This window comes from Pipistrellus kuhlii, unplaced genomic scaffold (genome assembly GCF_014108245.1).
Source record: "Pipistrellus kuhlii isolate mPipKuh1 unplaced genomic scaffold, mPipKuh1.p scaffold_m20_p_17, whole genome shotgun sequence".
Taxonomy (NCBI): Eukaryota; Metazoa; Chordata; class Mammalia; order Chiroptera; family Vespertilionidae; genus Pipistrellus; species Pipistrellus kuhlii.
The window spans coordinates 7,201,899-7,226,422 of NW_023425482.1; the positions used below are offsets into that span (position 1 = coordinate 7,201,899).

General features: G+C 43.3%; 1 protein-coding gene across 2 annotated transcripts; it reads left to right on the forward strand.

The window, feature by feature from the left end:
* The first annotated feature begins 86 nt into the window (after window positions 1-86).
* Window positions 87-19,040, forward strand: EMC8 (ER membrane protein complex subunit 8). 2 transcript variants are annotated; one of them, XM_036441404.2, is made up of 5 exons: window positions 96-577; window positions 8,208-8,284; window positions 15,891-15,960; window positions 17,929-18,023; window positions 18,567-19,040. In XM_036441404.2, the coding sequence occupies exons 1-5, from the start codon at window positions 347-349 to the stop codon at window positions 18,724-18,726; spliced, it is 633 nt and encodes a 210-aa protein (XP_036297297.1). In that variant the 5' UTR covers window positions 96-346; the 3' UTR covers window positions 18,727-19,040. The 2 variants fall into 2 exon arrangements, with proteins under 2 accessions (XP_036297298.1, XP_036297297.1); XM_036441405.2 differs by lacking the exon at window positions 17,929-18,023 and having other exon boundaries at window positions 87-577; window positions 18,567-18,772.
* The last annotated feature ends 5,484 nt before the right edge of the window (window positions 19,041-24,524 follow it).

Below are 24,524 nucleotides of genomic sequence, written 5' to 3' on the forward strand. Positions count from 1 at the left end.
AGGTCACTGAAGAGGAAGGAGGGAAAAGCCGAAAAGCCGCGAACGTCGTAAAACGCCGGGCTGGGCTGCTTTACGGCGGGCGCCGAGGGACCGCTTTCCGGCGGCGCCCGGCTAGTTGCGGGAGTAGAGTCTGAGGCACGCGAGTCGACTTCCTCGTGCCGGAGTCGATGTCCAGGGGATCTCAGCCCAAAGTGTGGGTGAGCCTGCGGGGGGCCTCCGCCAGTGGCCGGGCCGCGGAAAGCAGTTGCCGCCTCGTCCCACTTCTCCGCTGAGGCGTCGCGCGGCCGGGCAGCGGACCCAGGCCTCAGCCTGCGCCCAGGGCCTCCGGGGCCGACCCGGGCTCAGCATGCCCGGGGTGAAGCTGACCACCCAGGCCTACTGCAAGATGGTGCTTCACGGAGCCAAGTACCCGCACTGCGCCGTCAATGGACTGCTGGTGGCTGAGAAGCAGAAGCCGCGCAAGGAGCACTTGCCCTTCGGCGGCCCGGCCGCCCAACACACACTCTTCGTGGACTGTATTCCCTTGTTCCATGGCACCCTGGCCCTCGCCCCAATGCTGGAGGTGGCGCTCACCCTGGTAAGCGTGGAAACGGCTCCTGGCCGCCCCTCGGAGACTGCCACGCAGGCCCTGCTGGAGGCTGACAGGCGTCCGGCGGGATCGGGAACCTCCCTCTGAGGTCGCCGTGACGGTGGCGGAGGCGAGGACCCGCGAGAGCGCGGAGATCTTTGCCCGGCCCTTAGACTCTGCCCCGCAGATGGCAGCTTGTGGTAGCAGTGGTCCCAGGAGCCACCCTAACCGTCGTGGGTGTTTTTAAAGGCGCTTTAGGCAACGAATAACACATTCATTTCCTCAAAACCGAAGCCTTTATAGAAACAAGCTGTCGTTAACTGGGTAATGGTTCGAAGGCGTTGACATTTGGGATTTGGAGTCGCGGGGAGGGTTGGTGTTCTGACGCCTACACGCTGGAGTTTGGTTCGAGCGCGCCTTCACCGAGCCGGCTCCCTGTCTGACGTGGGTACAAACGCTGTGGTTCTTTGGATGTTGGCACTCCGGAATCCCCCAGTAGGACACGTTAGAGAGGTGGCAATGGCATCACAGCACTGCCCCCCTTGAGTGTGTGTGGGCAATGTTAAGATATAATAAATTTTATCTCTTCCCGTTTGTGACTTATCTAGCTTGCTGCCCTGGTTTTAAGAGCTCAAGACTTTGTAAGATTAAAAAGCCGGAGGCAGTGGTACATTCTATCCACCACACTTTTATGTGTCTTAAAATGACTGCTTTATTGAAGCACAGTGGGGAAGACCTTGGACTACGGATAAACTGGGTGGTAATTGAATTATAGGCAATAGTTTTTGTGTTATCGTGATTAATAAGGGGGAAAAGACCACCTATAAATTCCGGTGAGTTGTTAAAACCTTAGAGAAATAAACTAGCCTCAGACCTGCCTCAGTTCCTGAGCTGAAATACTGTGTACTTTTAAGTATAATAAACTTTAACAGCCGAAACCGGTTTGGCTCAATGGATAGAGCGTCGGCTTGGGGACTGAAGGGTCCCAGGTTCGATTCCGGTCAAGGGCATGTGCCTTGGTTGTGGGCATATCCCCAGTGGGGGGTATGCAAGAGGCAGCTGATCGATGACTCACTCTCATCGATGTTTCTAACTCTATCTCTCTCCCTTCCTCTCTGTACAAAATCAATAAAAAATATATATATTTTAAAAAAATAAACTATAACCAAAAAACGTATTTAATTCTTGAAAAAAGTAGTTAAATTTGAGAAGGCATAGATAGAAATCCTATCTCCATACATCCCACCAAGTAAAATAAATCCTTTTCACAATTTACCTGATTATGACACCCATGTGAATTGGTAAGCAGGAAGTACCTTTGGGCAAATGGTCCTGGCTCATGCTCACTGGGCATGCCTTTGAGTGCCTATTAGATTGAGTCATTGTGTGAATTTCTTCATAGCATCTCTAAGCAGGAGATAGAAAAGAAATAGATGATATTTATAAAAGCAACCATTGTAGCTTCTGAAGAAATGTACTGATAATTACCAAAACATCACTGGGGTATACGTGTGTATATTTTAATACAAGTCTTTTTAACCAACTATCTTAATTATTCTGTCATCAAGGGAATTGCAGGCTGCTTGGATGTGTAGTGTATTCACTTGCAGAGAATTAGATTTACTAGTTGCATTAATGCAGAATTACTTATTTCTCCAACAGTACCAGGAACTGGAATGGAGGGATTCAGCTGTATATCAAACACAGTACCTGCTTAGCAGTTGAACTTGTGCCAAGCAGACAAGCACAGTGCTGAAGAATAAGTGTGATATGTAGGGTTAAGAAGAAAATGGGGAGGGGTCCAAGAGAAAAGTCAGCTAACCAAGGCTTACAGAGTTAGGAAAGGCAGGCTGCTCAAAGAAAGAAACATGCAAATAGTAGCCCAGTGGGCCAGCCATAATAACCCAGGGAGTAGAGGGAGAACATTCAAGGCAGAGGAACCAGCATGTGCAAAAGGGGCCAAGGGTAAAGAGGTGAACAGTGGACAGATATCATTGTAGAGATCTTGTAGATCACACAAAAGAAATTGGGCACCTTTATGAGGACAGGGAATCCTCTAGCCTACAGCAAGAGAATGTTGGGGTTCTTGCTGGTTTGGCTCAATGGATAGAGCATCTGCCTGTGGACTGAGGGTCCCAGGTTCTATTCCAATCAAGGGCACATGACCAGGTTGCAGGCTCCAGGAGGCAGCTGACTAATGATTCTCTTTCATCATTGATGTTTCTATCTCTCCCTCTCCCTTCCTCTCTGAAATCAATAAAAATATATTTGAGAGAGAGAGAATGTTGGAGACAGGAGTACATATAAGACTAGAGGCAGTGTGAATGCAGAGAAGGGTCAGGGGGAGCCAGGAGGAAAAATCCACAGGACTTGGTGACTAATGGAATGTGGACATAGGGAAAAGGAAGCAAGTGGGAATCCTCAGTTTCTGAGTTATGCATTGAGAGGACAGTGTTGCCTTTCATTGAGGGAACGTGAAGACAACCTAGTGTTGAAGTTAAATGCGTCTGGAGCTCAGGAGATGGAAGGGCTGGAGACATAGATTGGGGACCAATAGCTTCTCAAAGACTTTTGAAGAAGTGAGAGCAGGTCATGTTGGCCAGGACTGTGTATAGAATGAGGAGAGCTCTGAACAGAAGCCAGAGGAACTATATCTTTTTCAGGGTGACTGGAAGAACAGGAGTCACAGGGTAGTTGAGTAGCCAGAGCGGTAGGAGGAAAAGGAGTATTGCTTTAAATCCATATACAATCCTGTCAGAAATACATAGATAGAGACAGACTTGAACTTCACTGGGAATTAGTATTAAAAAATATTACAGAGTTAAAGAGTTATGTCCCTACTAGAGGCCTGAAACACGAAATTTGTGTGCAAATATGGTTGCTAGGCTGGCCTGCAATCAGGGCCATCTTTCCCAGCTGCCTGCAGCTGTCCCCACCCCTGCCATCGCCCACCATCGCTCTCCATTTGCTATCAGGTGATCAGTGCCTGAGGCCTGGGGAAGGAACCAAGAGATGGTCAATGCGTCTCATAGTGACTGGTTCAAAGGTTGTTCTGGTCGTTCTGCCATTAGGGTCAATTTGCATATTTTACCCTTTTATTATATAGGATGACAAGATATGAGTGCAACATTTGAGAGAATAAAATATATATACTAACTATAAAACATCTGCATTTGAGTCACCGTTGCATGAATTTTCCCGATGAAGCAGGGCTGCTTGCCATACCACTTACCTGGTCAAGAAGATGCCCAGAGGAGATCTTGACTATTAAGATGGGCCCACTGCTAAGAGGGAAAGAATTCCTCTTTCTAACCTTTCTCACTCTTGTCATTACACTCTGCACTCCAGACTCTCAGCAGCCCTTGATTACATTCTGCTCGGATGATTTTCTTATTTGCCAATTGGCCTGAATTCTTCCTGTTGCTTCCATGTGTGCCTTCTCTGGGCTCATTTGCAGGAGCTGCTATCCTCTGGCCCTTTCCTAAGCCTCCTATTTCCTTCTGCCCCTTGTTTATTTCCAGAACATTCATGTGCTAGCTTGGGAGAGGGAGATGTTTACTCTGGGTCTTCCTTTCAGTTCTTCCACCTGACTTCTCCCTCTGTCCCACCCCATTTACCTCCAGACCTCTTTTATGGAGCCAGCTACTCTCTATTCCACAGAAAACTCAGCATCCCACTTAAGAAAGAGCTTTTATTCTCAAGGAAATGAACAACCCCTCTAAGTTTAGCCACCAACATCTGCTTGTTGCCACAGCCAACCTCAACGTGTAAGTGGCAAGCCCTCCTCAGAGTTGCCCTTTATCAGTGCCCTGTCTTGCCTACGTTATGTCTGTTATATAGTCATGAGAGGTAGGTGACAGTGCTTTGAAAATTGTAATGTGCCTCACATATGCAAATATTAGCAAGTTTGCTGAGTGAAGCTATGTTGTGCTGTGTCTAATTGGGAATGAATGAGTTGAACCCAGTGCCTTTAGTAGTTCTAGTGCCTGGGCTGGAATGAGCCAAAAATTGCATTGACTAGAGAGGGTATCAGGCTTATGCCAAAGCTAAGGTGTCCTTTCTCTCTGAAAAATAAAAGAAACTACATGAATAAATACAGAATTGGGACTCTTGTATTCAGAGTCAGTTTTACTAAGTTGACATCAGGTTTCAGGGTGTCATATGAACTTTTATTTTCATTTTGGTTATTCACAAAATGCATGACAGAAGTAGGGAATTATAGCAGCAAGGGAAGGAAAATGGAAACAGAACCGGTTCACCGAGATCAAAGGTCAAACCGCTCCTCAGCTCTTTTACCTTACCCCGCCCCACTTGGGAGGAAGCAAGTTACCGCTTAAATCCACTAGGATTTTTATTAATGAGCCATTATGTTGGACTTACTGCAATATTCTGGAGGCCCTGCCTGCCCCATTCCTACCCCAACCACTGCCCACACTGTTCATCTTCCACACACTGACTATTACTTCACAATCACCTAATATCTGGTTCCATTTTCAAGACTATCAAAGAAAACTCTTCCTTATTAAAACCTGTTATCAGGATAGAGTGGCTCAAGTGGTTAAGCTTCATCCTGGGCACCGAAAGGTTACCAGTTTGATTCCTGGTCAGGGCATATATCTGGGTTGCAGGTTCAGACTCCAATTGGGACACTTATGGAATGCAATCAATTGATATTTCTCTCTCTTCCTCTTCCCCTCCACTCCCCTCTCTCTCTCTCTCTCTCTTTTTTTTTTTTTTTAAATAAGAAAGTTTGGTTTTTGTTTTGTTTTTTAATATATTTTATTGATTTTGTACAGAGAGGAAGGGAGAGAGAGAGTTAGAAACATCAGTGAGAGTCATCGATCAGCTGCCTCTTGCACACCCCCTACTGGGGATATGCCCGCAACCAAGGTACATGCCCTTGACCGGAATCGAACCCAGGTCCCTTCAGTCCCCAAGCCGACGCTCTATCCACTGAGCCAAACCGGTTTTGGCTCACTCCCCTCTCTCTTTCCCTCCCCCTCCTTTCCTCTCCCTAAGCATGTCCACAGGTGAAGATTTTTTTAAAAGGGGGGCGGGGGGAGCTTGTTCACCCTACCTCTGTGGGCTCTGGTAGCTGATGGCAGGCCTTAGTCCTGCATTTCTGACTTTTTGTTCTCCATTCCTCATTTGGTGGCCAATTGTGTCTATATCTGGACAGCTGCATACAGTTAACTTGGTTATTCTTGTTTAAATCACTTAAAAGTTTCTAAAACCAAGCAGAGCTTTGTGATCAGGTTCACTTTTAGAGTAGCCTATTCAGAGTTCTTCTAGAAGTTCAGGGTCATGACATTTTTATGCTGGAATTTGGCTAGGCCCTTGAGGTTCTTCCTACAGGAATTTGCCCTTGTCAGCTAAAGTGTAAGTCACGGTGTGCAGTGTGTTTGCTGAGGAGTCCTGTACCCTTGCCTTCATCCCAGGAAAGGGTTCTAATAGCAGCTTAGACTGCTCACTAAAAACTGCAGCTGGGGATGGTCAGGACATCACCAGTAGCAAATAATTATCTTATCCTTATATAAAAGTAGCTGGTGTGACTCAGTGGATTGAGCATCATCCCATGCACCAAAATGTCACTGGTTTGATTCTTGGTCAGGGGCCATGTAGGACACAGCCAGTCTATGTTTCTCTCCCATCAATGTATCTTTCTCTTTTTTCTTCTCTCTTCCTCTCTCTAAAATCACTTTTAAAAGTAGCTGTGATCAGCCCAAAAATATCCCCCCAAAATGTCCACATTCTACTCCCTAGAACCTATGAATATGTTACTTGGCAGATGAAGATTACAGGTTTTGAGATGGAGAGATTATCCTGGATTATCTGATGAATCTAGTATAGGGTTCTTAAAAGACAGAACCAAAAATTCACTCAAAGATGAGAAGCAGAGGTCACAGTGATGCAGCCACTAGTTAAGGAGTATGGATGACCTTTAGATGCTAGAAAGGGTAGCATTCCCCTGTAGAGCCACTGTAGACTTCTGACCTATAAAATAATAAGTCTGTGCCATGTTAATCCTCTAAGCTTGTGTAACTTGTTACAAGGGCAATAGGAAACTAATACAGTAGCCAAAGTTGGAACACATCACTAGTTCTTACTCAGAATATAAGGACAAACCCATATCAGAGGGCAGGGAGAGGGACACCAAAGTGGGCAGAGATGAAGGCCACTTTGAGTGAGGACACAATCAAGAGGGTGGTCTTTTGATGAGAAACAAAGGCTGGGAAGGTTACATTAAAGGGGTGACTAATCTAATGGGTCCGAGTACAGGGAAGGGGGGTCAGGTGCCACATTTTAAAGCTAGAATCTACCCTTTGGTGCTACACAGAGGGGTGTGTGTGTGTGTGTGTGTGTGTATGTGTGTGTGTGTGTGTGTTAATGAAAGATATTGCTGCTATAAACAGCAATGGAAAGTTTCTAGAAGCCATTTCTTTAAGGGGTGAAAGAACAAAATACTGTATAGATAATTTTGGAGTCATTTGCAGCAAAGTTACAGTGAAAGGGCCATTACAAATATTTTGGAGACACAGCCCTAATCTTTTGGGTGGATGGCCAAAATATCTAATTGGTTCAATAAGCCTTGGTTTTGACCCAATATGGTAATTCATGAGCTCTTAGGAGGCCAGAATTATTCTAATCCTCCTGTTAGCCAGGGAACCTTGAACTGTAACCGTCTTGTAATGTCTGCTTTTAGACATAAAGGAGACTGAGGTCCAAACCAGAATTCAAGAAAAAGAGCCATAGGACTATATTAAACAAAAAAATGAAAAGGAAAAAACATTTTAACCAGTTAATTCACTGTGAAAAACACAAGAATCAATTTTTCTTCTGCAGACTGAGAATAGAATTTATTGCAGTATATTATTAAAATTCCATTATGGCAAAACAGAATGACCTTTTGTTTTTAATAATAGCATTAGACCTGCAGGAAGCTAAATCTGATGAGAGAAGAGTGGCATTAAAAAACGGACAAAATAACTTTCAAAGTCAGCCACCATGTTCCCATTTAAAAGCATGCCACATGGAATTGAGAGTGTGTGTGTGCCCCCGCACGGGGGCATTTCTGCCTGCATCTGCCCACCTGTGCATGATACAAAAAGACTTGGTTTCAAAAGAGACTTACGCAAACTTGGAATTTCTGAGCTTTAAATTGCTTATCTGTGAACGATTGATTTAAATGATCTTAAGTATTTTTCACGCCCCAGAATGCCTCAGTTCTTTATATTGTAAGAGAAGGTGGGTAAAGATGGTCTCCTCTACCCCACCTCCCCACAGCACCTTACCTGTTTAATATGTCTGAACATTGGGGCCTTCTGAAGGGACTTGATGGGAAGGTCATTCCTCATGTCTAGCCCCACCCCTTCTGGCCATTAACGGGAAGACATACCACCTCAATGAGAGTGAGGGGCCCACGCTCTCCTTGCTCTCTCTGGCCTGTGGAAAGCAGATTGGAATTTTTTCTGTGAACACCCATTTCATTTATTGTAGCCCTTCTTCCAGGGAGAAGGATACAGGTTTATATGGTGTCTTGTCTCAGTATTTGGAAGGGAGAAGTCTCCTGTGTTTATTAAGACTTATACTTAAGGGAAAATTATTTATCTTTTCTTCCCAATTTTTGTTCCTCTTTCAGATTGATTCATGGTGCAAAGATAATAGCTATGTGATTGCTGGTTATTATCAAGCTAATGAACGAGTAAAGGATGCCAGGTATGTTCATACAAAAATTCTCTGTGGTCTGAAAGAATGATCGTGTGACAGACAAAGACATCTCTGATGTGTTTTTTGATCTTGTATAGGCTTGAGATGCGAAATCTGTGAAAACAAAGCCCCTCCTCGCGCTCTGTGCTTGTTTATAGTATTTGAGGGGAACTGTGGGGTGGATAATTCTAAACAACAGAAAGTCTAAACATTTATATTAACTTTGGGTTTCTGTTTTGTATCATCTTTATTTTGCTTGAAGAAAATTCATGCAATGAAAGCAATGGTCAAGGACCTCCAATTGCTGTCCCCACTCAGCTCTGCCTTGCTTCCCATTCCCAAACTAGGAGTGGTGTTGGACAGAGCATTAGGAAAGAATACACTCTCTTTTGGAATAAATAAAAAACTTTTCGATTTGGTGCTCTAAGGGTCTGATACTATGATGAAAATATGGTGTGTGCTGCTTCCTTTGTATTGGCTCCTAGGAGCAAAACAGAGAACTCTGCTCTATTTTTGCCTCAGTATCAATCCCAACAGAGAAACAGATAACACACTAAAATTAGGATAATTTGAGGGCTTAATAAGCAGATTATTTCCAAAGGTGTGGGAGGTATGTAAGAGATCTCACAAGAGAATAGTGTAGTAACCGGAAGCTGGTGACAAAAGCCAATACCATACCTGGGCCTGATAGGACAAGGAGGAAAGTTGAGTAAATGAGTCCATTTCAGGAAGGGATTAAGATGTACAAATTTCCAGTTATAAAAACAGTCACAGGGATATAAAGTACAGCATAGGGAATGTAAGTCCACACTATTAGAATAAGTACTAGAGGCCCAGCACACAAATGGTACACAGGTGGGGTCCCTTGGCCTGCTGATCAGGGCCGACTGGCAGCGGATGGGGGAGGGACGTGGGAGGTTGGCCAGCTGCAGGAGCTTGGCTATGGAAACCCACTGACCACCAGGGGGCAGCTCCTGGGTTGAGCATCTGCCTCCTGGTGGTCAGTACGCGTCATAAGGACTGGTCGTTCGGTCGCTTAGGCGTTTAAATATATAGGTGTGTGGTGTCAGCTGACTACTTGACTTATGGGTTGATCACTTCATAAGTTATATAAATGCCCAATCACAATGTTGTAACCTGAATCTAATACAATATTATATGTCAACTAGAGGCCCAGTGCACAGATTTGGGTACCAGTGGGGTCCCTCAGCCTGGCCTGCTTCCTCTTGCAATCTGGGACCCCTTAGGGGATGTCAGAGAGCCAGTTTTGGCCTGATCCCTACACGCCTGATCCAGACAGGAAGGGAGCCCGATCCCTGCAGTCCCGATCCAGATAGGAAGGAACCTGATCCTGTACATTGAGTGTCTGTCCCCTGGTGGTCAATGCACATCATAGTGACCTGTCAATTGGACATCGGTTGTTTGGTCTCTTAGGCTTTTATATATAGAGATGGTAATACAAAAAAAAAAAAATTAAGAAAAAAGAAGTCTGCCCAGCCAGTGTTTCCCAATGGTTAGAGCATCAGCCTGCACACCAAAAGGGTTCGTTCCCAATCAAAGGCACATACCTGGGTTGCAGGTTCCACCCCCAGCCCTGGTTGGGAGGCAAATCATGTGTCTCAATGTCTGTCTCTCTCTCTCTCTCTCTCTCTCTCTCTCTCTCTCTCTCTTTCTCCCCCTCCCTCTTCGCCCAATACACACACATTTACTCGTTCCCTTCCACCGCTCTTCTAAAAATCAATGGGAAAAAAATATACTTACTAAAGATTAACAAAACAACAAAGAGGTCACCAATTCAATTCCCAGTCTGGGCATATGCTTGATCCTCCACAGGGGGTTGCAGGAGGCAGCCGATCATTGTTTTCCTCTCACATCAATGTTTCTAATATATCCTTTTCCCTTCCGCTCTCTCTAAAATTAATAAATCACATATTTAATTTTTTTTAAAAAAAGAGGGAAGGAAGGAAGGTAAAAGAAGTCAAGAAGAACAATGCCCTTTGTTTGAAGGACATGGCCAGCAGCCGGCCTGAGGTGTCCTCACCAGAAGAATGAGTCATGCCCTGACACACACACACCACCCCCCTGAGTTCCTCCAGCCAGGAGACTGGCTACATGGGAAGCCAGGAACACAGTATATAATGGGAGGCATTGACACTGTCCTCACAGTGACTGACTCCAGTGTCGAGGCAGTTAGCAGATGCAGTGAAGACCTTAGACCTAAACTCCTGGAATTATGTCCACTTGCCAGGATAGGCGAGAGGTTGGACTCAATAGCATTTTTGGAAATAATATAACAAGCTGGTGACCACTATTGCTATCACTGATGAGATACAAATGCACTTCAGAGACTTAAACCCTCTTATCCTTGGAGGACTGGGTCTGGTAGGGATTCTGAGTGAGTCAGAGTAACAAGGGAAACTCTAGGCTCAAAACAACTATTGAAGCCTCCCCTGGGATGATAGCACTTAGGCACTCTCTGAGCCCAAGAGCACCACTCATTTCTCCTCAGTTGCATCTTTTACTTATTCCCTCCTTCTAGAACTCTTCTCCATTTTATTCTATCCACTTTCCATGTATTGATGATTCAGTGCATTCCCATCTCTGATCTAAAGCCTATTCATTGGGCCCTGTCAGGCTTGGTCTTTGAGTTGGCATGGAGTGCCTGCCCTGAGCAGCCAAGCTCTGTGATAAGCAAAGCTAAAGACTCTGCCCTTGCCTGCAGGTTGCTGGGTTGAATATGAAAGATATTGCCAACATAAGACTAACACAAAGCAATAGGCCGATTGCCATGAGGGTGATGCAGAAGGCTGTAATAGCCAGAGCAGGGAGAAACTGCATCTGTTGGTATGACCAGAAAAACCCTCAGGAAAGGGAGTCATTTGAACTGGGCATTCAAGAGTGGACAGCATCTTGTCAAGTAGGGACCATGAGGGGACAGCATTCCAAGAGGGGACAACATGATGAAGACATCAGCTGGGAAAGGGGGTAGGGACACACAGAGGTGCACACACAGAGAAAATGGTAGCAAGGGAGTCTGGAAAGGTAGGTGAGGCCATACACAGAACTTTAAAATATTTTGAACTTTATTGTATAAGCAGTAGAGAGCTGTCCTTAAAAGGAGGGTTTTCCTGAACCAAGCATTTCTTTCCCACAGCTATTCTATTTCTCATATATAATATATTTTATTGATTTCAGAGAGGGAGAGGGAGAGAGAAATACCAATGATGAGAACCATTAATTGGCTATCTCCTGCATGTCCCCCACTGAGGATTAAGCCCGCAACCTGGACATGTGCCCTTGACTGGAATTGAACCTGGTACCCTTCAGTCCACAGGCAGGCATTCTACCACATAGCCAAACTGACTAGGGCAATCCACAGCTATAATTGAAGAAAGGAAAGGAAACTAGTCAAGAGATAAGGGCACTTGGCTTGTCAGGTGACTGTAGATGCCTTCCTATGCCGGCCCCCAAACCCATACTTTATGTGATCATCCCTAGTGTGCCTGCAAAGGGTCTCTCATCCATATGCCTCCTTTGGCTCATGGCCTCTCATCTTCTTGCCTCTATTCAGACCTTATTTTTTAGCCCAACCCAGTAATACCTTACTCAGGCACCATTTTCATGCTGTTTTATGCCTGGTTCCTTCACCTGCTCTGCTCAGGAGATTTTGTATTCCCCCATTGATGTTGATGTTTAAGTACCTACCAACCAGCCATTTCTCAGATGCATAGAGAAAATTAAACATTAGCAAGGGGAGGGAGTGCAGAAGTGTGCCATAGCTCTTTAGTTCTTTCTGGTGAGTCTGCTCTGCCTCAGCATTTCATCCATCCCTCCCACAAGCTGGTATTGTGTTAGGAGTCCCTACTCTGTACCCAGCCAGGGGCTTTACTGGCATTGTCCTATGTATTCCTCACAAGGATGCTCAGGTGAAGAAACTCCAGCCAGAGACAGTCCCTGCACAAAGGCCACATGCTTGGAAGCTTAGGAGCTGAGATATAGCAACTTCCTTCTTCAGCACTATTTGCATCTACCTGAAAATCTTTCCTTCTCTCTTCATCCATACCTAGCTAAAAATGTGCTCTTCTTTTAGAAATCTCAGCTGATTAACTGTCTCTCAGAATAAGCCAGGGAACTTGGGTTCAAATTCTAAGTGGCTTACTGATTCACCTCCTTGACCTTGGTGGTCCTATCTGTAAATGGAGCTAAAAGCTTGTACCTCAGTGAGTGCTTGCAAGGATAGTGAAGGAACAAGCAGCATTTTAGTTTTGTTCTTGGTTCAAAGTCGGAACTGGCACTATTAATAGCCCTATGATTACTTTTATCAAAAAAGAATCATTCAGTGTTTCATTATTTTAAAAAGGAAATGTAAGTTGTTCGTAACTGTTTAGACATTTCCTAAACTTGAGTTTTTTCATCGTCTCATTATATCATGTCACTAGAGGCCCAGTGCACAAAATTCATGCACGGTAGGGCAGTTTCAGGACACGCTTGACAAGATGATTGGCGAGAGCTCGGTGCCAAGAATATTTGTCAAAGGGCTTTTATTGGAGGTGCCACCAACACCCACAGGCTTCACCAAGAAGGGAAATTGCTTCCACTGTTCATCAGTGTTATTTTAAAAAAAAAAAAGCAACAAACATTTTGGCGATAGTGTTTGAGGATGTCTCAATATATGAACAGTCTTCTTGAAAACGTTAAAATAATGAACAATAAATTGCTGTGGAAACCTCATCTTCCTGCTTACCTTTTTTTGAGCAAAAGAGATGATGTTTAAAACTGGAGGATGGGCCGGGACCGGTTTGGCTCAGTGGATAGAGCGTCGGCCTGAGGACTGAAAGGTCCCGGGTTCGATTCCGGTCAAGGGCATGTACCTTGGTTGCGGGCACATCCCCAGTAGGGGTTGTGCAAGAGGCAGCTGATCGATGATTCTCTCTCATCGATGTTTCTAACTCTCTATCCCTCTCTCTTCCTCTCTGTGAAAATTCAATAAAATATATTAAAAAAAATAAAAATAAAACTGGAGGATGGGAGTTGTGTCCAACAAAAAGGAAAGGTTGTGTTTTATTGGGAATTTATGTATGAATTTTACAAATTTGGTGTTCTTTATGCATACTTTTCAGAAGGATTTAACGCCTTACCTGTACAGGGCTTAGTGATGAGGGTTGATGTGTAATTTCTCATTAAAATGTAAGGGCCCGCTGAGGTTAGGGGCTGCAGGCGGTTGGCTACCCCCACCCCCACCCCACCCTACCTGTTGAACTCCAGGTCAAGGGGACAATTTGCATATTAACCTTTTACTATATAGGAGGATTGGTAGGGATGGAATGAAACTTATTCCATAAAAACAAAATCACTTATTTAAGGACTTAGTGGCTCCAAAGAACAGAACTGTACCTATGGGCAGTGTGAGAAAAGAGAAGGCAGGCTCACAATGGAGTTGTGTGTGCTAAGCCCCACATCACTAACCTAGACCTAATACCTAAGACCCAAACTAATTGCACCTTCGGCCTCTCAGGAATGCAGAGGTAGCCAGTCAGTTTGGAATCTCCTCGTCAGCACATAGGGAGGTCTACCCTAGACTCCCTGCTCCCCTAACTTTCCGCTATAAGCTTCCTTTCTCACCCCTCTGCCCATTAAAAGCCTGTCATTTTGTGCAGCTCTTCAACAGAAATGAGAAAAATATCAGACTCATATGAAACAATTCAGAAACGTGCTTGAGTTACTTTTGGTGCCTAAGAAGCATTTTCCTAGATGATCCCACAGTCATAGGCATCAGTGACCAAATGCTGGGAAAAGGGAAGCTACCCAGAGAGAGGAAAATGGATTTTAAGAGAAATGGGGTGCTTCTGCCTTGGGGTCAACATGGACAAGGGACCTTGGGACAGTCTTGCAGGAGACAGCTGGTGGCATTTGGGCTCCCTACATGGATTTATTAAATTGCTTTTGGGGGACCCTGATGAAGCAAAAATAGGGACTGTTTCATTCTCACGTGATAAGTTCTAACACTGGAATGCAACTGAAGGGAACCAAATTTTTGCCACGGTGAAGCTGCTTTTGGGATATTGATTTTAAGCTGCTTATTGAGAAACAAAAGACTCAGAACTTTTGAACTCTCCTCCCCTTTCCTGCCCAAGAGATTCATAAAGACCTGCTTCTGGAAGATCTTAGGATGTCACCTTCGCCCAATCTGAATTAAGTGTTCAAGTAGACTGGGCTTCCGGCGGATGCCTGGTAGCCAGACACCCCAGGTCCCACTGTTTCTGAGTCAGCCAGGGGGATTTTCCTGACGTGTGTGCAGCTCTTCCTCAACTTGTGGAAACCCTCCTCCTCACTTCTGAAATCTAATACGCCATTCTTTGTCCAAACTTCTGACATACACAACAAACTGTGCCTGTTTGGGGGAAGTTTTCATGCCTATGTGAATTCCCCATGCGCAGGTATTAAACTTTGATGTTCTCCAGTGGGGGGATGGGGAGAAAGAAATGAGATCGAGCCCTGGGTGGTGTGCTCAGTGGTTAGGGTGTTGGCCTATGCACTGAACGGTTGCAAGTTCCATTCCTGATCAAGGCCATGTACCTGGGTTGCAGGTTTGATCCTCAGGCATCACATCCGTGTTTCTCACTCACTCTCTCTAAAAATCAATGGGGAAAAAATATCATCTGAGAATTAACAGAAAATTTTAAAAATAGGAATGTGGTTGAAAGGGAGGAGAGAGTTTAGACAGTAGCTAGAGGGAACCAGTTAAATATTTTTTATCCTAAATAGGAAAAGACTTATTCAGATTTGACAGCAAAGCTGTCACAGTTAACAGAACATATATGTAAATTTTTTAAATTAGTTTTTATTGATTTTAGAGAGAAGGGCAGGGAGAGGGATTTTAGAGAGAAACATCCATGAGAGAAATGTCGATCAGTGTATAACCCCCTACCAGAGATGGTGCCCACAACAGACCGGGAATTGAACCGGTGACCTCTTGGCTTATGGGTTGATGTTCAGCCACTGAGCATCCTGGCTGGGCAACAGAATATAAATAAGGCCTGGAGGAGGGGGTCAGAATGGATAGACCATAGGTGGAAGAGGCCTCTTCCTAAAATGGGATAGAAAAATAACTGTGTATGGGTAACCAGGGATGTTACCTTGGCAGCGCTCTCCACTGGGTTCCAGGGAGCCTTTCTGTTTAGAAGATGCCTTCTCAGGATCCCCTTCACAAGGGCTTCCTGGTGGGATAGGACAGAGCCTGCTTTGCTCTGGGCTCCCATTGCCCTTACAGTAGGGGTGTCGAACTCAATCAGAGAAGGGGCCAAAATCTAAAATCCAGCCTAAATCGCGGGCCGAATGGTTTACTGAACAGTCATAAACTGTCATTGTGATGGAAACGCAGCGGAGTGCAGTGATGACAGCGTAGTGCGGGCCACATTGCAAGGCCTGGCGGGACGGATTTGGCCCTCGGGCCTTGTGTTTGACACATGTGCCTTACAGCATTCCCTGTGCTTGGCACAAGTCGCTGCAGCTGGACCTCTGGTCTTTTGTCATTGCTTGTTAACTATGCTGTAGGTAGACAGTGTTGAGTGGCATTAACCAGAATGTGGCAAACTCACTAGTTCTTCTTTTGCAGTCCAAACCAGGTTGCGGAGAAAGTGGCCTCCAGAATTGCCGAGGGCTTCAGCGATACAGCTCTCATCATGGTAAGTCACTTCATTGCCTGTTGTGTTTTCTATTTGAAGGCTGGCTACTGAGCATTTCCTTGCTAACCTAGAGCTTTGTTGGATAAGCAGTCTGTCTTTCTGCAGATACTTCAGACCGTTGCCACCTTTTTTGCAGTCGCAAAAACAAGTCTCCAGAAGAGGGGATTCGTTTCTCAAAGTGGGACCCCCACTCCATGCCCGTAGTATCAGCACCAGTTGGGAACTTGTTAGAAATGCAGATTCTTGGGGCCCAGCAGTCTGTGTTTTAATATGCTTCCAGTTGATTCTGATGCACCCTCAAGTGTGAGAACCATTCCATTAGAATAGCCAGCATAGCCTATAGGGAAAGAAGGGAGGAAGGAATCAGATCGATAGGTAGCTAACAGAGCCTTTTTATTAGGTCTAGTAATAATTAATGTCGTTTTCTAATACTTTTTTAAATCGAATTTATTTAAACAATACAACAAAATTTAATCAACAATATATTGATAGTTGCCGTTGTTTTCTACTACTTGTGCCCAACCCTCAGGAAGCATTTTAATCCCTCTGTTGTAAAGTTCTTGTGATTTTGATGCAAAAAATTCGGTCAATGCATTTTTGAGGCATTCTTCATTATTAAATTTTTTTCCAAGAAGAAAGTTTTGCAAAGAATGAAACAAATGGTAATCGGAAGGGGCAATATCAGGAGAATATGCAGGTTGAGGGAGAACTTCCCATTCCAACTGGCGCAGTTTTTCAGCAGTGATTCTTGCAGTATGCGGCCGAGCGTTATCATGGTGAAGAATTACGCTCTTCCGATTAATCAGCGCGGGTTCTTTTTCTCTTAAAGCTTGGGCTAACCTTTCCAATTGGGCACTATACACTGCACTTGTAATGGTTTGGTTAGATGGTAAAAGTTCATAATGAAGAATTCCTTTAAAATTCCACCAAACACACAACGTCACTTTTTTCGCATGCAAGTCAGGTTTTGGCGTGGGCTGCAGAGCCTCATTTTTGTCCAACCATTGAGGCCGCCTTTTCAAATTAACACACAGCACCCATTTTTCATCTACGGTAACATTTTGCTCTAAAACCGGCAAACGGTTTTGACGAGAGAGGAGCGAACTGCAAATTGTGACTCTTTGATTACGGTTGTTGTCGGTCAACTCATGAGGAACCCATTTTCCAAACTTTTGGACTTTGCCAAGTGCACGCAATTGATTGGAAATTGTTTTTTGTGAACAATTTAAAGTTGTCGCAAGCTCTTGTTGGGTAATTTGAGGATTTTGCACCAAAAGAGCTTGAAGAGCTTCTTGATCAAAATTGGACACACGGCCTCGACCACTCTTGTCATCTAACGAAAAATTTCCCTCGCGAAATTTCTCAAACCAACGCTGGCATTTTCTGGCGCTAACTGCATCTTGACCAAGAGCACTACAGATGTTTTTTGCAGCCTCACTTGCTTTTCTTCCTAACTGGAACTCGTAAAGCATGCAGTGCCGAATATGCTCTTCATCCGCCGTCTTCTTAGCCCTAGTTTTGCAACAAAAACCAAACCAAACACAAACTTTTTCAAGCAAAACTTGTTAATTGCACTTCACACGTTCTGTAGATACCACGTGTTTGAAGGTTATGTCAATACAAGTCAACGCCAAGCAAGATTTTAAACGAATGTTTAAAAACGACATTAATTATTACTAGACCCGATAAATAATCTCAATTTAGATAATTCTAACAGGGAGGGAAGAATAAACGTTTAAAAGCTCTACTTTTGTGAGAAAACAATGAAATGGTATTTTTCCTGAAGAGCACACAGTTTACCTTAGGCCACACTGTGGTACGATTCCACACATCACATTTGCAGGATTTGCACACTATACGGCAGGGTTTCTGCTTGTGGGCCTCGAGGAGGCTAAGGACTTCCAGAAAGGTGCTGGCCCTTGACTTTTTGTTAACTCTGTTCACAACTGTCCTTTGTCTTGTGTGCAGGTAGACAACACTAAGTTTACGATGGACTGCGTGGTACCTACGATCCATGTGTACGAACACCATGAAAACAAATGGCGGTGCAGAGACCCACACTAGTGAGTGCTGTGTCCTCAGGATGAGCTATGTGCAGAGTATGCTGCGCCTGTTCCAGCTACCCAGATCCACCAAAAAGCGGGTCCCAACCTCCTGTATTTTTTCAGTTAGCTTATTCTCCAGAGGAGCGCCCAGCCCTCGTACGGAAATCGTGTGTGTTCCTCGGCTCCTGGGGGACTATGGCCAATAGAACTTCAGAACAGCAGAGAGAATCTGATTGTTACTCAAGGTCTTCCCACCCAAACCTCAGGGCACCTCTCCATAAACCAAACACTCTTTCCAGGCCTGTGGTTTGGTTTACTGGTAATCACTCAGAAAGCATGAATCATCCACCATCAGCTTTGTCAGCATATCATTTGGAGGGTGTCTCAGTTTAACCACGTTTTATATTGTTGATATGTACAGTTACATGTTTCCTGGTACTTATTATTGTCTTCTTTATACCACTCTGTGTATGGCTGGTTTTTTGTTTACTCTCTTGAAAAGCCAGATTTTTTTTTTTTTTTTCTCATTAAAATATTGATTTCTCCTGTTTCACCTCATAGTGATTACTGTGAAGACTGGCCAGAGGCCCAGAGGATCTCAGCGTCACTCCTGGATAGCCGGTCCTATGAAACGCTCGTTGATTTTGACAACCACCTCGATGACATTCGGAATGACTGGACAAATCCAGAGATCAATAAAGCTGTTCTGCACCTGTGTTAGGGAGGGATTTCATTGACTAGTCTCTAGGCATTTCCACTAGGCTGAAGAAAAAAAGCTATTTTTAAATGTAAATAAAAAATCTCATTGCCTGTGTGGAAAGCTGACAGTTTTCAGAAGTGGCTGTGTGCCTTGAGAGAGGGCAGAATGTCTCATCAGTCGTCTTTTTAATGTAGAATCTCTAGAAGAGGTACGGACTGTCCAATCTGACCATCCCTGTGGAGTTCTTCCCAGTTGTATGTTGCCATAATCCTCCCAATCAAAGCTGTTTCTGCTTGTCCAAGATTGTTCCTATTAAACAATTTTAACTAACCTTTTTTAATCTGGAGAGGATATTTTTTAAGACTTATGGACTATCTTAAAAAAAAAAAAAAAAAAGCACATATCTTATACCTGTATGGGAGTGTTTGTGAAATTTAATCCAGTTTGAGTCAATGTCAACCAGTCCTGGGACTGGGCAGGTGCCCAGCAGTGCCTGAGAACCTGTGTGTGGGTGATCCGTGTCGGGAGGAGAGCACTGCCCCACGTGATGTGGAGCTAATGTAGCTGCAATTCTACACAGTGGGAATAAAGCCACTGTTGCTGAGAAACCTTCATCACTAACGGGGAAAACAAACATGTTGGTAATGGGAGCACAGTGTAATGCTTCTCAGTCAACCAGAAAGCTTGTAACCTGCAGAATCAAAAAAGGGAAATGGAACAATGCTGAGATTATTTTTAAAAGACAAGAACCAGTCCTAACTCTAACTTGCATGATTTTCTAAATGATTCTAATTTATGTCTTAAAAATAATTTATTTCTTTTGTATTCAAAGTAACAGGAGCAAAACAAAACTTAGAGTCCCCAAGTTTTATAGAGCCTGTCTGTAATGTATATACATAGTTATTGTGGTTAAAACTTCCAATCATAGGAAGCTGATGAGGAAATTTGACAGTACTGTTGCATTTTTTTATATGAACTGCTAGAGGCCCAGTGCACAGATTTGTACACCGGAGGGGTCCCTCAGCCTGGCCTGCACCCTCTCGCAATCTGAGACCCCTCAGGGGATGTCATACTGCTGGTTTTGACCCGATCCCCACCCATAGAGACTTGGCCTGTGGGAATCGGACCAAAACCGGCAGTCTGACATCCCCCTAGGGATGTCATAGGATGCAAAGCAGCAGGCGGCCAGGAAGGAGCCTAAGCCTGGGCCAAGCACCCTGCTACTCCCATTGTGCCTGCTGTTGCCACCGCCCCCCATTAGTCAGCTGAGTGGTGCTCCCACTGTGGGAGTGCACTGACCACCAGGGGACAGCTCCTCCATTGAGCATCTGCCTCCTAGTGGTCAGTGCTCGTCATAGCTATCAGTCATAAGGTCGCTTAGGCTTTTATATACATAGATTGTGGAGAGTGCAGAGAATCCTGTCTTTCCTACTGTCTTTTTCTTTGACTACATGAAGGAAACTTGTAACAATTGGCATGATCTATTGAAGGGGTTTGGGACACAGCATTATTTCCTTTTAACAAACAGGAAAAATTTTTTCAGACATTGCTTATAGCGGATGTGCTTTGATCCACCAAATTCCCTCTTTCCCTTCCTTCAAACACCTCTTACCCTTAACTTTTGAAGCTGACATTTATTTTGTGTGGGGAACATAAATGAAAGGGTGGCCGAAACCGGTTTGGCTCAGCGGATAGAGCGTCAGCCTGCCGACTGAAAGGTCCCAGGTTCGATTCCGGTCAAGGGTATGTACCTTGGTTGCAGGCATATCCCCAGTAGGGTGTGTGCAAGAGGCAGCTGATTGATATTTCTCTCTCATCGATGTTTCTAACTCTCTATCCTTCTCCCTCCGTCTCTGTGAAAAATCAATAAAATATATTTTTAAAAAATAAAAATAAAATAAATGAAAGGGTGATGGATCAGTGCACTTTATCTTTCTCACTGTCCTCACCTAAGAGCCCAGCACCATGGGCAGTCTTGTTCCAAATGGGTTTGTATTTTTTTTTCAAAAAGGGAGAAGAGTCACCTCCAGTATTTACCACAGAAAAGCCTGTCTTCCTGGGATTCAAATGTGTATCCTATCTGCAATTCAAGGTCAGAGCTACTTGGAATCAAAGTGTGACTAAGACTAGTTTAGGAGGCATTTTAAAGATAGTCTTAAACCATGGTGGTTTTACCTCTATGTAGAATTCTTGCACTTGAGTTTCCTACCAGCTTCCCAGGAAGCATGTGTCATGTGTCATCCTCTAGTTTGCATTTTAACCTGAAACTAGGTCCTTTCTATGGATGAGTCAGATGTAGATTTTCAGAAGAAAGCATATAAGTATTCGGAAGGAAAGAACCTAGTTGTGAAAAAGCAAAAACGTTTCCAAGATACAATACCTATTTCTAAATCTGAGTATGACATGTATTCACACTGTGCCTTTATATAGAAAAGATTTAAAGGAGCAACATTAAAGTATATTTGTTCACTAAAGACATCTTTGTCCATCAAAATGTTCTTAAATAATTCTTAAATCTGTAGGGCTTAGAGAGGAGAGAGGGTATGTGTGTGGAGATAGCCCTTACAGGCATCTATATGTTTATCATTCTGGTGAAAAATTGTATCTCTTGTATAACATCCATTCATTAAAAGGTGAGTAGGACAAATTATTAATTTACATAAAATTGTAATTTTCTGTTTTTAATCATGGTTGCATTTAAGAACAGGATACTACTAAACATGGAAAAGTAAGCAGTAACTTCATAAATAACAAAAAGAAATGTGCTTGCTAAGGAAGAATTGGTTTTGCTAGTTCTAATGAAATTAGGTTACTTAGAAATCTTGAGTAATTTGAATTATCAGGTTAATTTCCCTGGGATCTGGTATTTTTAAGTCTCATCAGTATAAAAAGTTCTGTATAATCAGGTTTGATTTAATAGCTTATTTTTCTGATTGATGTACTTAGGAAATCTATTGTTCCTACATATAGTAATTCTCATCTTTCCTCGCCTACCTTTTTTGTCTTGCCTTCAAAAGAAAAATATTTGCTTCTAAAACTGCCCTTTTTTTAGTATTATATCTGTCTTAACACAGTAGCTACTTTGACATCATGGTAAGTGGAAAATAGCCATGGGCATTAATCTCCATGCCCTGTGGACATTTTTAGCAATTTTACTGAAGAGAGCTGAATTTAAAAATAGACTTCCGCTCACTAATTGACATTTGTTAAAGCTTTCCATCAAATCACTGTCTCTTAAGCATTGGATTTTTTTTTTTTTTTCAGTTCAATAGAAAGCCTGGCACAAACATTAGTTTGTGTTCCCCCTTCCATCTCTCAGGTAAGTGATATGTTACTTTAACTTCATTTCCATACACCTCAGAATCCAGAGGATAAATATGTTTGTTCTCATAATGTTGACTGTCGCCCCTTAAAATACTTAGGATATTCTTGAATGGGATACAAAACCTGATCAAGTTTAGTATTTCTGTAGAAATAAATGGTCATTCTAAGGAGCCTTATCTTCCATCAGGGTTAATTCTTGAGGTGGACATTTCCTTACAGTGATCTGGAGATTTTTCTTTAGAATGTGAGACCTAGTCCAGAACTGCAAGAATTGTGTTCTCTAGTCTTTGCTTTTAGAGTATCGCAAGTGCCAGCCAAACATCCACTGGAATTTGACTGGAGGAAACCTTTGGCTTGAACTTATGTCGTCTTGTAAAGCAGAATAGCATCCTATATTTAGTGCTGTCTGAAACATTCCAGATATCAGTAAATCTATAAATGATTGAATTTCAGAATATTGTCAAAGTTCTATGGGCAAGGCTTCATGGGGTGTCTGCCCAAGGTAGGAGACTTGCTGAGTTTGCCAAGGGCCTTTGATACTTCCCAAGCACTGAGGATTAAGTGAAAACCTAAGATGGGCCGGATTTATTGTCCTCCAGGTCCCCTACTTCATTACTAAAGAAGAGTTGATAATTTCTCAGGATTGGATGTTCTCAAAAAAGAATCTTCCTGGCCAAAACCGGTTTGGCTCAGTGGATAGAGGATCGGCCTTCTGACTGAAAGGTTCGGTTCTGGTCAAGGGCATGTACCTTGGTTGCGGGCACATCCCCAGTAGGGGGTGTGCAAGAGGCAGCTGATCAATGATTCTCTCTCATCGATGTTTCTAACTCTCTATCCCTCTCTCTTCCTCTCTGTAAAAAATCAATAAAATACATTATAAAAATAAAAATAAAAAGACTCTTCCTGTTGCCCCCAGCAGTGCTTCATTTTTTTGCTTGATAAGTCCAGATGCTGCAGTGGCATCTAGTAGCGACTAATAGGTAGTGATTAGTTGGAGTGCCAGGTGTGAAGCCCAGCTTTGCCATATTCTAATTTTGCGGTTGTGGGAATTACCTCCCATGTCTTGTCTGAAAAATGAGAGTGGTAACACCTACATGCAGTGATGTCATAAAGGCCACTGGGTCTTCACTTAATAGAATGTATTGGGCCTGCACTGACAAAAGTTCATAACTGCTGATGTTTTAACAATTCTAGAACATCCTACTGCCAGACTGACAAGTTCTAGTAAACATTCATTGAACATCTATTGAGTGAATAAGTGAGTAAATGAAAACAGCAGGTTATATTTCTTGCTTTTGTTTGTATTGCCTTCCCAACCTGTGATGTTGAGGAATGAGTGTAAGAAATACAGAGGAGTCACTATAGTCAAGCTGCCAAATTATTAAAATCAAGTAGCTGAGGCAGAGGAACCATCTCTTGCTTTAACTAGCCTGAAATTTAAACTTTTGAACCTCAGATAAATAGGTCCTATAGATAACCCTGGTTACCCCTGAGGAACTTAGGAAAGAATGGTCACAGGTCCAGAACACCAGTCATCTAAGATCACCATCTTGGACCAATCCAGGGGCTTGCAGGACCCGCCCTGCTGGTGTGGGTCAGTGGTTGATCATGAACCAAGAGGTCACAGTTCGATTCCCGGTCAGGGCACATGCCCAATTTGTGGGCTTGATCCCCAGTAAGGAGGCACTGACCAATGATTCTTTCTCATCATTGATGTTTCTATCTTCCTCCCTCTCTAAAATCAATAAAAATATATTTTTTTTAAAAAGAATGTGGGACTGATTCTTCTTAAGAGCATACTTTTTACTATAAGAACTCTCAGGTTTTCTTCAGAATATGCTGGATATTACACTACTTGTGTTTATGATTTACAAACTCTAAGAACCTTGAATAAAACCATTTATTTCTAGCCAGTCTGACTTTTGTGCTCAGTTGGGGAGGCTGATACGAATATTGATGTAGTTAACATTCTTGTATGTGCTTTTTCATGCACATAGGTACACAATTCTTTTAGGGTTTTATGTATATGTGAACCCGTTGAGGAGTGTGTGTTCCAACTTTTTAGAATATAGTGTCAGTTGAAAACCCTACCCCACGGAGTGTGAGAGCTCCAATTTCTCCATATCCTCACCCAACATTTTGTTATCAGTCTTTTTAATTTTAGACATTTTGATAATGATTAATGGTATCTAATGGGTTATTGGCCTAAATATGAAAAGTAAAATGATAAAGCTTCCAGAAAATAACAGGAGAATGTATTAAATTTATTTTTATTGATTTCAGAGAGGAAGGGAGAGGGAAAACGAGATAGAAACATCAATGATGATAGAGAATCATCCCCACACTGGGGATTAACTAGAATTGAACCTGGGCTGATCTCTCTCCACAAAGCCAAACCAACCAGGGCTTGGCAAAGATTTTTAAACAAGATACAAACAATAAATTATATTAAAATCACAATACCTAAAAAAAAAAAATCCAAAATATAATTAATG